We start from the raw sequence: 15,224 nt of genomic DNA on the forward strand, positions 1-15,224 counted from the left end.
CTGATCTGGGTTTAATCCATCACCATTCTTTAGTTCACTCAGCCACCCCAGTTCAGACATGGCTATATGCAAATCAGTCTGACCCTGTGCCTTATGGGAACAGTCCAGCCCGAACTGCCAAGCCGTGTCTTCCCTGGACCGGAAACAAGCATCCTGAGACCGGTTTCGGATTCATAATCCTCATCAGCCAGGCTATCTTGAATCCAGTGGCCAAGTGAACAAGGGACTCACGTCTGAGTATACCCTGCCACACTTTGGGCGAACAAAGCAATACAAAAGGGGATGATGGACGGAGCGTTTGAACAAATCAAACACTCACCCCCAGTCAACTGATCTGGGTTTAATCCATCACCATTCTTTAGTTCACTCAGCCACCCCAGTTCAGACATGGCTATATGCAAATCAGTCTGACCCTGTGCCTTATGGGAACAGTCCAGCCCGAACTGCCAAGCCGTGTCTTCCCTGGACCGGAAACAAGCATCCTGAGACCGGTTTCGGATTCATAATCCTCATCAGCCAGGCTATCTTGAATCCAGTGGCCAAGTGAACAAGGGACTCACGTCTGAGTATACCCTGCCACACTTAGGGCGAACAAAGCGATACAAAAGGGGATGATGGACGGAGCGTTTGAACAAATCAAACACTCACCCCCAGTCAACTGATCTGGGTTTAATCCATCACCATTCTTTAGTTCACTCAGCCACCCCAGTTCAGACATGGCTATATGCAAATCAGTCTGACCCTGTCCAGCCCTAACTGCCAAGCCGTGTCTTCCCTGGACCGGAAACAAGCATCCTGAGACCGGTTTCGGATTCATAATAAAATGGATTAAACCCAGATCAGTTGACTGGGGGTGAGTGTTTGATTTGTTCAAACGCTCCGTCCATCATCCCCTTTTGTATTGCTTTGTTCGCCCAAAGTGTGGCAGGGTATACTCAGACGTGAGTCCCTTGTTCACTTGGCCACTGGATTCAAGATAGCCTGGCTGATGAGGATTATGAATCCGAAACCGGTCCCAGGATGATTGTTTCCGGTCCAGGGAAGACATGGCTTGGCAGTTCGGGCTGGACTGTTCCCATAAGGCACAGGGTCAGACTGATTTGCATATAGCCATGTCTGAACTGGGGTGGCTGAGTGAACTAAAGAATGGTGATGGATTAAACCCAGATCAGTTGACTGGGGGTGAGTGTTTGATTTGTTCAAACGCTCCGTCCATCATCCCCTTTTGTATCGCTTTGTTCGCCCTAAGTGTGGCAGGGTATACTCAGACGTGAGTCCCTTGTTCACTTGGCCACTGGATTCAAGATAGCCTGGCTGATGAGGATTATGAATCCGAAACCGGTCCCAGGATGCTTGTTTCCGGTCCAGGGAAGACATGGCTTGGCAGTTCGGGCTGGACTGTTCCCATAAGGCACAGGCTCAGACTGATTTGCATATAGCCATGTCTGAACTGGGGTGGCTGAGTGAACTAAAGAATGGTGATGGATTAAACCCAGATCAGTTGACTGGGGGTGAGTGTTTGATTTGTTCAAACGCTCCGTCCATCATCCCCTTTTGTATCGCTTTGTTCGCCCTAAGTGTGGCAGGGTATATTCAGACGTGAGTCCCTTGTTCACTTGGCCACTGGGTTCAAGATAGCCTGGCTGATGAGGATTATGAATCCGAAACCGGTCCCAGGAAGCTTCTTTCCGGTCCAGGGAAGACATGGCTTGGCAGTTCGGGCTGGACTGTTCCCATAAGGCACAGGGTCAGACTGATTTGCATATAGCCATGTCTGAACTGGGGTGGCTGAGTGAACTAAAGAATGGTGATGGATTAAACCCAGATCAGTTGACAGGGGGTGAGTGTTTGATTTGTTCAAACGCTCCGTCCATCATCCCCTTTTGTATCGCAGTTGAGTCCGTCCACCCTGGGTTGCAGCAACCTCGAAAACCCCGGAAGACCTGCCTGCCTTCACTTCAAAGACTGCTTCCCCCGTGACCACCAGATTTGTTCAACTGCACCCACTTGCGGTAGCCAAAGGCCGCAAATTCACCCCAGTCTGCATCCGCCGAAACCGGCCCGACCGAGTTTGAGTGGAAAAACACCACGAGGAGGTCACCCTGGTGATCCTGACCCGAGATCCGGTGGCCCCTGACCTGCCTCAAGCCTCGAGCCGACGCCTGCAGTCTAAACCCAGAAGGCCCCCCTAACCGCGACCAGGAGCTGATAAGAAGATCCGACCCCAAAAGGAACCCCTGCACCCGACACCCAACGGCCGAGTGTGCCCAAACCGACGGTGGTTAACCAACCCTTAACTTCCCAACTTACCTCTCCAAGGGGTGGTTGCACCCAGAAGTCATTCATCTCCCTGCCTGCAGTGCTTTTGCAAACCGGAGGTTCTCCATAGAAAACAAAAGGGCGCCCGACGTTGAAACAGCACTCTGCACCTGGGCGCCAGAGTTCCGCTGAGGGTGCACCTTTTGTGCTACTCTGTTTCCTAATTTGCCCTGACCTTAACCCTAGGAGCTTTGCTCCCACAACCCAGTGGCCTGCTTGCCAACAGCCACCAACCGAATGCGCCCTATCCCCATTGGATAACATTGGGCCTCAACACTCTGCACCCGGCCGCCCTAGTGTCACTTAGGGTGCAACAACAGTGCATCACTGACCCAGGGGGAACCCTGAGTCTAACCCCAGAACCTTAACTCCTACAGTTGATTACTTACTTGTGAACCGATTAACTTACCTGTTTGCAGGAAATGTTCCAGTGCTCAATCTAGGTATCCCGCACTGAGTTAGAAAAGTAACGCAAAAAGTAACTTACCTGTAATTTACTGAAAAAGCCTATTAATTTCAACGTACTGTATTTGCTAAGTGTTGCAACTTACTGCATCCCCTGTAAATCAAACAAAGTACAATTCTTGAGTGTGTGAATTAATTTGCTGACTGAGTGTGTACATCAAATGCTTAACACTGTCCTCTGATACTGCCTTACTGCTCGACCACTCTATCACAAATAGAGAGTAAGGTTCTATCTAATTTTAACCTCTGCCTACCTCTGAGCCAGTTTCAGGGGAAAGGGGAAAAGGGAAATGGGGAAGAGTAAAATGAAAAGGAAGAGGAAGACTGACCACTGTGGGTGGAGGGGAGGCCCAAGAATCTGGCCATAGATGAAAAGTCCTTGAACCTGACCAGGGCCGAATCTGCCGTTTCCCCGAAAGGGCTGGTTCCATCAAAGGGCATGTTCATCACATTGGCTTGGACATCACCCGAGAAGCCAGTTGTACGAAGCCAGGCGTGGGGCCTCAAGGCCACCATCATTGAAATCAACCAACCTAGCAAATCTGATTTATCTAGGCCACACCGTATGGTAAATTTTGCTGCATCTCTCCTATCATTCACAGCTTGAGAGAGCACAGCCCGGACCTCCTCCAGGGACTTGTGGCAGCAGTTGTGCATCCATCTCCCAAAGGGAATGGGAGAAACTGCCAAATAAACAAGCAGTATTCACAGACCGCAATGCCAGGCTGGAGGAAGAAAACCACTTGTTCCCAAAGGCATACAACCTCTTGGATTCCCTGTCCGGAAGGGAATGCGCCTTGGGACGTAGAGGCCTGCACCACCAGACTCTCTGGGGTGGGATGTTGGCTGAGAAACCAGTGCTGGGCGATGGCGGATTGCAATCGTCCTATTCACAGGAGCCCGCCGTGCCAGGTTTGGACCTTGTACCCAGAAGAACATCTGTAAGGGCTTCATTAAAGGGCAACAAGGGTTATGAAGTGAAAGTCCCAGGTTGAAGCACATCAGTCTGGAGATTAGTCCTGACCTGCACAGAGGGCAGCTCCAGTCAAAGGACCTCAGCAGCCCTTTTGACCACCATGGCACCTTTTAACCCCCTCCTCGTATCCACTGTTACAGGAGACAGCATGCCAGTATCTAGAGAAGTATCCAATCCACTGGCCTCCACAAGTTCCCCATGCCAGTCCACATTCTCTTCAGAGACTTCCTGGATTTCAAGAGGATCCCCAGACACCCCCATTCCTCTTCCGAGCCTAGCACATCCTCAAAGTGCTCAGGTGACAACATAGAACCTCTGGGTTCTGTCGACGTCAGAATCGGCGTCAATTGACGCCATTCGGCTATGTGTCATCGGGAATGAGGATGGGCATTGTGCCACCAACGGGCCTCGGTGATGTTGCAGGCACCGACTTCTGATTCAATGTGGCAGAAGGGCGCATTTGCACGACCGGCGTCTTGGGCAGTCCCGACTGAGTCAAATCAAAGGGGCCCTTCCAATTCCGCGGGCCTGAAGGCTCACCAGCGGGGTCGTTCCGCTCAAATACGCGGTGCATGGCCTCATAAAACTAATTTGAGCGGGAGTCGCTCTGGCTACCGGAAAGGGTGGGGGGATGCGAAGTCGACTCTGGCTCCAGCTCCGCAGAACCGTGTCTTTAGTCTGTGCTCCTTATCTCTCTCGACGACGGACACCAGCTGAGGGGAAGTCGAAGTCCTCTTATGCCTCTTTCCTGCTGGAAATCGAATGAGAGGAAGAGGACCTAGGACTCAGTGAGCATTCGCGTGACCTCCTCTTCTTCAATCGGGACCGTGGCCTCCTCTGAGTCTCGCTTGATGGTGTCGACTGCTGGGCCGCGAGTAACTTCACCGCCTGCTCCCTCAAGGTCTTCGGAGCCATTTGCCTGACAGTCTGAACACGACTTTGTAGTGCGGTCACGCTTGAGACAGCACAGACATAAGCGATGGGGATCATTGACCGGGATTGTGCCGGAATAAGTCCTGCATGGCTTGAAACTGTTCTCCCTCGAAGACATACTTCGCACACGAAGTTGGAATCCCAAAATTTCGACAAAAGTAGAGAAAAGGCCTGCCAAAAAGAGGCTCTTCCCAGATCAGCGTTTAGCTGGCACAGGAAGAAAAGAACTGACTTTTGCGTGCCTGGGTGGCACCTAAATAGGCACCACGACGTCATAACAGACGCTTACGATGCCGATGTCAAGCAGAGCCGAATGGAGACATACGATGCCGTGTGCAAGGGTTATTGCTCAGCAAAAGTTTCCGGCTCCTGCCGGACGGCTGGAAAATTCAAAGGTAAGGAATCTGCAGCTAGAAGTCTTTATCAGATAGGCTTGTACTCTCAAACTAGTATGTCCCAGGGGAACTAAAAGAGTAGGAGCTATCCCAGGGTAGGCATGTGGCTGTAGTGCCCCTAGAAATAGCTGGGGCCTTTAGTTATAGAAAGTTGGTAGTCAAACAAGACTTCCCCTTGATTTTCTCATTAGGAATGACCACCAAGAGGCTGGTCTGAGCCAAAGAGAGGTACTGGTCCAGGGCCAGACCTCATCCAAGGAACCTGGGGAGGCTGATCCGATGAGCCCCAAAAGAAAAAGAAGAGACAATGTAGGAAAGGTAGACAACTGCTAGCCACAGTTCCAGTGAGCCAGGGAGATTCTATCACAGTAGGGGAGAACTCCAAAATTGGGACTGGTGAAGTACTCCCTAGCCCACAAAAAAGACCTGACTATTCAGGTACATGTCCAGCCTGAGTTGGTGGCTCCTCAGCTGACAGAACAGAGGGTGGAAGAAGGGTGTTCACTACAAAGTGTAACGGCCCCCTACCCTAAAATAGCAGACGGGCCACTCGTCCTTATCTAAATCACCTGTTTTGATGCATTTTATTAAAGGTTTGACACAGGTGTTCCATCCCAAACTGTTTGTGATGCCATAGTGGGATCTCAATTTGGCCCTTTGTTTTCTTGTGTACCTCATTCTGACCCATGTACAGCTTCTCATTGCTCACTCGCTCTCTAATCAGCTGTTCTGATTGTGATCCCTACAGATTGATTCATGAGTACGGTCTAGCCACAATCTGTGTAGGCACGACAAACCACCTCATTTCCAGATGAAGTGATGCAGAGACCTTCTAGCGGAAAGCCTTGACCACATTTCACATTAGGCAGCTGTGGGAAGCTGTCTCTGTATACACTATACCAAAAAGAGTTATAGTGTGCACAGAGTCCAGTGAAACCCCAAATGTAGGCAGAGGTAAAAGTAGATATCACCTTACTCTCTATTTGCGGTAGTGTGGGTGAGTAGTAAGACTTTATCTGAGGGTAGTTTTAAGCATTTGTTGTACACACTTAGGCAAGAAATTCTGTCAAACACTCAAAAACTGAACTCAGACCAATTTGTTTATATCAAAACTATTATTTAGTTATTTTATTCCTAAAGCCAAGCCTGGCACAGGTAAGTGAAATAATACTTTGCAAAATCTTATGCAGTTAAATTTAGAGTTGAATACAGGTTCAAATGCAGTTGGGTTGAATTAAAGGTAAGCTAACAGTTTGAAATTAAGTTTTTATTACTTTACAGATTACTGTGCACATTACTTTTAGATTACTTTTTAAGTTACTTTTGCTAATGAGTGTGATATGCTTAGATATCACACTGAGACATTTCCTAGACAAAAGGTAAGTAATTCACTTTTAGTACATTTGCGGTTGTTCAGTGTTTCATCCAAACCAACTCCACACTTAGAACACGTTTTCAAGAAAAGCAGTCAATGCAATCCTACGGATGGAAATTAAGTTCGTGGTTTGCAGGTAAGTACTTATTTGTGGGAGTTGGTATTCCAGCAACGAGCTAATAAAGTCATTTCTTTCATAAGTGGTAGCTAGTTTAATTACCACTATCGCCCCAGTTTATATTATTTTGCGCCAAGCCCTCTACCCAACCTGACACCTTTCTTCTCATTGTAGGATTTAGTATATCCTAATAACTAGTCACAAAACATCCCTGAGCTCCTCCCTTTCAGTGAGGGGGTTATAGCCTGTGGCGGGACTAGGTTTTCCCATTCCAATAAGAATCTCAATGATGAAGCATGACACCTACGGTGGGTGAGGGATTTAGTCCTAACAAAGGGATCTCCCCACAAACGTTATAAGATAATCAGTTTTTGTCCTCTGATTGGAAATTCTGACCCAAGGGTTTTCAGTGTATATTATGATTCTCCGGATGCAACAAGGACTGCAGGCTCGGGGACGAAGATCATCTGTTGGAGAGGTAAGTTTGGATGCCTGGGGATTCTGGGACATCATCGGTTGGGCAACCCAAGGCTGTGAGAAGTCAAAGGGGGGTGTCTTTAGGCGTCGGGTTTTCTTACCAGCTCCGGTCGGGGGATCCTCCAGAAAGGGGATGCAGAAGTCAACTGGAGATTCGAGGCAGGTCAGATCACCAAATCTCAGGTCAGGATCACCGGGGGGGGGGGGGGGCCTCTTCGTGGTGTTGGGCCACTCGACTGGGGCCATGGGAGTCGGGTGCAGAGTGGTGTAGACTCGCAGATTTGGTCCGAGCCAGAGTCTGTGGGTGAGCAAATCCGGTGCTGACGGGAGATAAGATCTTGGTTTTGGAAGGCAGGGCAGGCCCTTCGGGTTCTTGAGGGCTGCAGGACACACCGGGATTTCGCTGGAGCAGGTTTGAGGCGCAGACAGGCTGGTAGGGCTGAGGCCAAGTCAGTGGACGTCCTCCTCTTAGTTAAACACGTTTTTTTCGGTCCTCCTTTTCTTCTTTCGTCGGTTCATGTCTGAATAGGCAAGGTTCAGGGTTACCCCTAAATAGTAGATTTAGGGCCGTTACAGGTAAGTAAAGTTTGGGACTAATGGGTCCTTTCGTTGGGGTGGATACACCCCCTATTATGCCACCCTCCTGTGGGAGGGGGGCATGTGCCTCTCTCTGGTTGGCTTGGTCCACCCATCTGCAAGACGGCAGGGACTGAGAGTTGTGCTTCACCTCGCCTCCCCCACCTGAGGCACACCTCCCTTCCTTACTTGGTTTTCCAGCCGATTCTCCCGCCCAAAGTTGGAGTCAGAACAGGTGGGTGCCAGTTGCTGGGAGTAGCAAAGGGCTGTGGTAGCTCACAAAGGCAGGAAGCCTTTGAAGCTTCCCATTCGTGGACCCTGCCTATCCTGGGGGAGGAGACTTAGCACCTCCTCCCAGGACGTGCTTTGTTTAAGATCCCCAAGAACAGCTGGATCTGGACCCAGGGGTCCAGAAACATGTCTGGGGGTGGCAGCTGGCGAGTAGCCACTCGGCCAGGACACTAGAGTTAGGTTGTTTTTCAGGGGGCTTCACTAAGATGCCCTCTGAGTGCATTTTTCATCAAATCCCACACAGGCATCAGTGTGGGTTTAATGTGCTGAGAAGTTTGATAACAATCTTCCCAGTTTTCAGTAAATCCATTACGTTGCTGTGGAGTTCGTACTGGCAACCTCCCAGCGCCATATACTCTTAATAGTAACTCGTAACCAGATATTAGATCCCAGTCAGAATGGCTTCCGGTCAGGACACAGTACCGAGACGGCATTACTCTACATCACGGAACATCTTCGCCAGGTACTTGACTCGGGTCATACAGCAGCGCTCTTGTTATTAGATCTAAGCGCTGCTTTTGACACTGTGTCCCACCATATACTGATCCAACGCTTACAGGAAGCTGGAGTTACGGACATCGCTCTCCAGTGGTTCCGTTCCTTTCTATCGGAGCGAACCTTTAAAGTGGCTATACCACCAGGTCAATCCGCCACCTATTCCTTGGAGCTGGGAGTCCCACAGGGATCCTCGTTGAGCCCTACAATGTTCAACCTCTATGTGAAACCGTTAGCTGCAGTCGTCAAACAGTGGGGTCTGACGATGACCTCATATGCTGACGACACACAGCTGGCGGTGACACTTAGTGGAGACCATGAGGTGGAGGCCCCCAGATTCCGAGAGGGTCTTGTGGCAGTAGCAAGCTGGCTCCGGACCAACTGCCTTCAGTTGAATGCCACCAAAACTGAGGTGTTGGTATTAGGGAAGCACGCGGAGCTATGGGGAAATCAGTGGTGGCCACCAGAGTTGGGTGTCACTCCGATTCCTGCCTCTGGAGTAAGAAATCTAGGCATTTGGCTGGACTCTGCACTCACCTTTATGGATCACACCAAGAAGGTGGCGGCCACATGTTATGGCATCCTGCGGGGTATAAGGCCGGTTTTAAAGTATTTTGACCCCCCTACCAGACAGCTTGTAGTCCAAGCATCAATACTATCCCGGCTGGACTACGGTAGTTCGTTGATGTTAGGGATGAATCAAGCAGAGGCCTCTAGGCTCCAAAGGGTTCAAAACGCCGCGGCACGAGCCATTGTGGGCCTCCCCAGACATTGCTCAGTGTCTGGTACTATCGTGGCCCTACATTGGCTCCCGGTCAGATAGCGAATCAAGTTCAAAGCGCTGTGTCTGGCCTTTAAAATTCTGAAGTTTTCTTCGCCGCCGGCACTTGCCAACCTACTTACTCCCTATATCCCTTTAAGATCCTTGAGATCCGAGGCGCTCCACCTGGCAGTATGCCCCCGTTTCAAACTGAGCAGAATGGGTGGCCGCTCCTTCCGGGTGCTTGCGGCAGGATTATGGAACTCGCTCCCGGTCCACATCCGAGCTCTTGACGACCTGCTTGCTTTCAGGCAGGCGATTAAAACCTTCTTGTTTCCCGTATCTGAATAGTTGCCCCTTCTTTTACTGTGTGTTATGTTGTAGTCTCTGTCAAAGCGCCAGGACGCCCCTTTGCTGGGGCAGCTGTGCGCGATAAAAATATAATTAACATAACATAACATAACATAGCATTACTGCACTTACAATGTCGAAGAATTGGTTTAGACACTGTAGGGGTACAGGGCTCATGCACCTGTACCCTCACCACAGGTACGGTGCACTCAGCTAGAGGGGTGGCTGACCTATGCCAGGGCAGTGGACTTGTAGGCAGGGCACCCAGGGATGTGTGCCATGTCGACTTTTAACTTTGTTCTGCACCAAAACACACAGCCTGCAAAGGCAGTGTGTGTGTGTAAAGGTACAGGGCGTCTAAGGGATGGTACAATAAGTGCTGCAGCCCTTAAATGCCTTCTCTGGCCACGCTGCCCTTGGTAACTGTGGTACCATTTACAAGGGAAGGACATGTGGCCAAAGAGTGCCAATTGGGGTTTGTCTCAATGCAGTTTAGGGAAAGAACATAGGCCCTGGGTACCTGGTTGGTAGGAACCCAGGGCACACTCAAAGTACATCAACAGCTGAGCAAAAAGTGGGGGCAACCATGCAAAAAGAGGGCACTTTCTTACAGTTGAGCAGCCACCACTGCAGTTCTTGTGCAGACTCTTCCAAAAACAGGATCACATTTGACAAGTTTCCTTGGTGCTGGGCCCACTGACACTTCAGATCATATCCCACTGTAGAGCTAGCATTTGCGACCTGGCGAACTGGACAAGCAGGATGTATGATGTCAACAGGCCCAGAAGCCTCAGAGCTGCTTTCACGAAGATCCAGGACCAAAGCCGAAACATCAGGATCACAGCCCAAACATCCTGGACTAGTTGCAACAAAGGAAAGGCTGAACTGCACAGAGTCTAGAACAGCTTCTATAAATAAAAGACTCCGCAAAGGAGTCAAGGGTGACTTCAGCACATTTATCAAGAACCACAATGATGTCAGGATGTTTGCTGTCTTTTGGAGGAGGTTCACAACTCACTGTGGCGAGCCCACCTTCAACAGCCAGTCATTAAAATAAGGGAAAACTGGTATTCCGAACTTCTGAAGATGGTCAGTGAGCACCACTATCACTTTTTGGAACACCTAAGGCGTGGTGGTAAAACCAAAGGGGGGCACTGCAAACTGAAAATGCTTGTGGACGACTTTGAACTACAGGTAGTGTCTGTGGGACAGAAGAACAACATATGAAAGTATACATCCTGCAGGTCCAAGGTGACCACCCAGTTCCCCTGGATCCAGGGCAGACAGACTTAGGCCAAAGCAAGCATTTTACATGCCGGAGGGCACTGGGAGAGTGCAAACAATACACAGCATGAACTCCTTAAATGCCTCAACCTGCTACATGCTAATGTGAGCAGTTGAGGAATCGGCTCTGCAACTGGGACAGAGATCCGTTGGCTTCTTGATACTGTCCCAATTTCTATTTGAACATATGGAGATGGGATGGGTTTGCATCCTGCTTAAGTTTCTTTCCTTGACTTGAACTAACCAGATGACTTAAACCACGATGAGGACCTGGTGCAGGAGGACTTTGAGAGCAAGAATGAGTCTGCACTTACCACTGGGAGTGGGGATATCACAAAATCTGTGACTTCTTTAAGTGTTTGGAGACATACAGCTTCACTTCATGGTTCCATATTGTCTTCAGGTGCATCAAGGTACAGTCTTCGCAAGATCTAAAGTCATGTCCCAAGCCCAAACACTAGAGGCAGACTGTGCTAGACTGTCGCAGACATCTACGTCCCAAAGTCATGGTACAGTTTGAACCCTGTAGTCTTTGGTGGGGATATTGTTCCCTTGAATACTGAAGGAATTACGAAAAGAAGTAGTCAATTGACAAAAAAGAGAGGAGCTCCAGATATGCATACAAGGGTGCACAAAGAAAGGAACCCGATGTCATCAGCGAAAAGGAGTGGTCATTACATGTGAATCTGCTCCATGTCAGTATGGGGCCAAAACGGACACACAGAGTGTCACCTAGCAGTGCGGGAGCCCTACTAGGAAAACGTACAGAGCCATTCTGGGTACTATGTAATAGTCCAAAGCTGAGAAATATGCCCTTTGAAGTACCCACCAAAAACAACTCTTCAGTGCAACAGGAGCACCAAGAAGACTGGTGTTCCTCTTATTTGTACTGGAGGCTGAGTGGTCAGGTTCATTCTGCAATGCAGCCACTTCTTTCAGTAGATGTGTGAGGTCAGTGTCCTCTTGAACAGGAGCTGAAGAAGGCTGTATCTCAAGCTGCATTACACATGATAGCTCCCATCCTTCTTCACTGGAGATGAGAAGCTCAAAGTGCCTCTTCCTCCTCCTCTGCAGGAGTTACAAGGTCCATAGTCTTCTCTACTCGAGAGTAAAGATGAGGCCTCTTTTCTACTTAAGATGAGAGGTCATATATACTGATTTGGGAGACACTTGTTCTTCATAAGTCTTGAGAATGTCATCGGTTTTCTATTTCATAGGCCAATGTCCCTTTACAATTCAGGCTGCTGGGAATAGATGAAAAAGTTACTCACCTGTAATCCTATTTCTCTTCCAGGGGAATCCTCATTACAGTCCGAAGCACTGAGTAGCCCTGCATGTGGGCGGGACTATTCAGTGCTCAAGACTATTTATTTATTTATTTGTGACATTTATAAAGCACACTGTTACCAGATGGTGTCCTGGCACTGAATGAACGCTCCCTGGGCCAAGCCTAAAGCTAGTGAATGAACAGCCAAGTTTTCAGAAGTTTTCTAAATGGCAATATCTCTGTAGCCTGTCTCAGTGCAAGAGGGAGGGCATTCCAGGCCCTCGCTGCCCCCGCAGAGAAGTTTCTGCCGCCCCATTGGGCTTTCCTGATTCGTGGGATTACAACCAGCCCCTGATCCGCTGATCTCAGCTGCCTGCCCGGTTTGTATAGCTGGAAATAGTGAGCAAGGCAGGACGGGCCCAGCCCCCTCAGAGCCTTAAACACTGTGCATAATGCCTTGAAAGCGATTCGCTTTCGTACTGGGAGCCAGTGCAACTTCACCAGGTCTTGAGACATGGAGCGAAGACTACTGATGAGGATCCCCTGGAGGAGAACTACCCTACATTTCCCTAAGGGAGAGGGATTCCATTAATTTAATAATTTCTCTGCAGCTTAGATGAGTCCTTAATTTAGCTATGAGAGAGATGCAACCCATGTTTAATTAAAGAGAGAAACATAAAAATTCCATATTAGAGAAGAGAGCAATTATTACTCAATTGAAAAGATCATACCCGGACTCCTATATGAGATGGTGTACTTATTGTTTCACAAATAGACAAAGGTAAAACATTAGATTTGTCTTTGTGAGAGGTGCGTCCTTGGGTTATCAATGGGGGTCTTGACTTGATTTCTCAATAGGGAAAGTAGACACTTGGTTTCTCAGTGACAGGAGGGTGAACCTTTGATATATCAATTTGAGGGAGAAATCGTTGAATATTGGAAGGTGCAACCAGGATTCCTCAATGCAAAAAGCACATACTTGATTTATTGATAGACAGCTTTACATTTGATTTGTTAATTTAAGAGGACTGTAGATTTGTCAACGAGAGGGACGTGTACCAGTGATTTCTCTTTAAGAGAGGTGTACACTTGAATTATCAAAGGGAAAAGCATCCTCTTTATCCATTTGTTGCAATGCAACATATTACGGTCATAGTGTGATGCATGTCTGATACTTGTGATGTAATAAACACCATATAAAAAAGGTAAACATTATATTGAACTACCAGAATATTTTGCAATGTTATCCAGAAGGAGTGGGTATTTGGTCAGCCTCTGCATTTCTGTTGGAATGATATCCTTCAGCTGGAGCCTCCGACACAAAGGGTTACTTTCAGCTTCCTTAAAATAAAGAGAATAACTGCATTAATCACTATTAAAAATGTAATTAGCACCACTTGTAACATACAGAAAACGTTACTTACCCTGTAAGCATCTATTTTTAGTGCTGTTGATTCACATGCTCTGCATATTCCTGCCATATAGCTCAGATGTTTGCAAGTGGTTTTTCTTCACTGTAAGTCAACCCTTAGAAGGCAATGTGCATGGGCACTATCTCCTTGTTATGATGGTTTTTCGCTCAGTAGATGAGTTTAAGTATGATGGCTAGAAATCCTAGTATAAAGTTCGTAGAAGTAAGTTGATAAGAAGAGATCTGCATATAAAGTCACAAGTTTCTGTGGAGCAAGGTGGGCCAGTGTGCATCTACAGAGCACCATGCTATGAACAGAGGCATTCGGGGAAGAATTATTTTCTGTAGCATGTAGGCATAGGTGCTCTGCATAGACTGTAAAGCAGTTTTTGATAAAAGCAGTAATAGCTAGAGTGTGGAAGTTGTAGGTGCCAGAAATGAAGTCCCTGGGACAGACTGGCAAACCATAGCCTGGTGGCGGTCTAAAATGCTAACACAATAATGCTTAAAATGCTAACGAACAAGTTACTTACCTCGGGTAACAATATATCTCACCTGTAAGAAACATTAGGAGTGATAGATTCATTACCCAAGAATTACCCCCAGGGGTGAGACTGGATCCGGAAAGTTTTCATTAGCAGTACCCCTGCGCGTCGGAAGTTGGCATCGCGCGGCTCCGCGTCCATTGTTAGCGTCTTGGCTGCAAAGATGATGTCGCTGCAGCTACTTAGACGCTGCCCTCGCGCGCTGACGTCAGTACTGTACACGACTTTCCGCGACAGAAAAGGTAGAGCCATGCAAGATACTGACCACTGGTGCCTTGAAACTAGGGCACTGAAAGGGATGACCTTAACCCTAGAAATCAGTTTGCAGAACGAGGAGAATGGGTGGGGCGGTAAGGAATCTATCACTACTCATGGTTCTTACAGATATATCGTTACCGAAGGTAAGTAACTTGTTCATGTGAAAGAAACACATAGTAATAGATTCCTTACCTTAGAATAGATATCCCAGCAATACCAACCCCGGTGGTGGGTCTGCGAACCAAGATCACACTAGGAAGTCACGGAGAACAGAACGGCCAAAGAAGCGGTCTCCCCTGACTTGGCTGTCTAGGCAATAGTGCTTAGTGAAAGTGTGCAGCGAGGCCCACCTAGCTGCCTGAGATAAATCTTGTTAGGGGACACCATGTCCCAACGCCGTAGTGGCAGCCGTCACCCTGGTGGAATGGGCACGCAGCCCTAATGGAGCATCCTTTTTAGCCATAGAATAACAGGCTTTAATACACAAGACGACCCATCGGGAGATAGTCCGCTTGTGTACAACCTGACCTTTCTTGGCTCCATCATAGCCAACAAAGAGCTGGTCATCCACCCAGAACTGTTGTGTGCGGTTCAAGTAAAACGAGAGCGCACGTTTTGGCTCCAGACGGTGGAGCCTCTCTTCCTCTCTAGAAGGATGCGGAGGCGGAAAGAAGGTGAGCAAAGTGATATTCTACCCGATGTGAAAGGCAGTGACAACCTTTGGCAGAAAGGATGGACGTGTCTTGAGCACAACCCTGATAGAAAAGGAGGCTTACAAGAAAGAGCCTGGAGCTCACTCACTCTGCTGGCAGAGGTGATGGCAACCAGGAAAGCAGTCTTCAAGGTCAGTAGACGAAGAGGACAGTTGTGCAGAGGCTCAAAGGGAGCGCACATTAGACATGTAGGAACCAGATTCAAGTCCCACTGT

The 15,224-nt window shown here is 48.4% G+C and overlaps 1 protein-coding gene across 3 annotated transcripts in view; it reads right to left on the reverse strand.

Moving 5' to 3' along the window:
* Positions 1-15,224, reverse strand: part of ARHGEF12 (Rho guanine nucleotide exchange factor 12) — a 926,126-nt gene that overhangs the window by 390,928 nt on the left and 519,974 nt on the right. For all 3 annotated transcript variants that reach the window (XM_078682163.1, XM_078682161.1, XM_078682160.1), the window contains one exon: positions 13,309-13,423. In XM_078682163.1, the coding sequence (XP_078538289.1) occupies positions 13,309-13,423 (115 nt within the window). The remainder of the gene's footprint in view (positions 1-13,308; positions 13,424-15,224) is intronic.

Source organism: Lissotriton helveticus, chromosome 3_1 (assembly GCF_964261635.1).
Source record: "Lissotriton helveticus chromosome 3_1, aLisHel1.1, whole genome shotgun sequence".
Classification (NCBI taxonomy): Eukaryota; Metazoa; Chordata; class Amphibia; order Caudata; family Salamandridae; genus Lissotriton; species Lissotriton helveticus.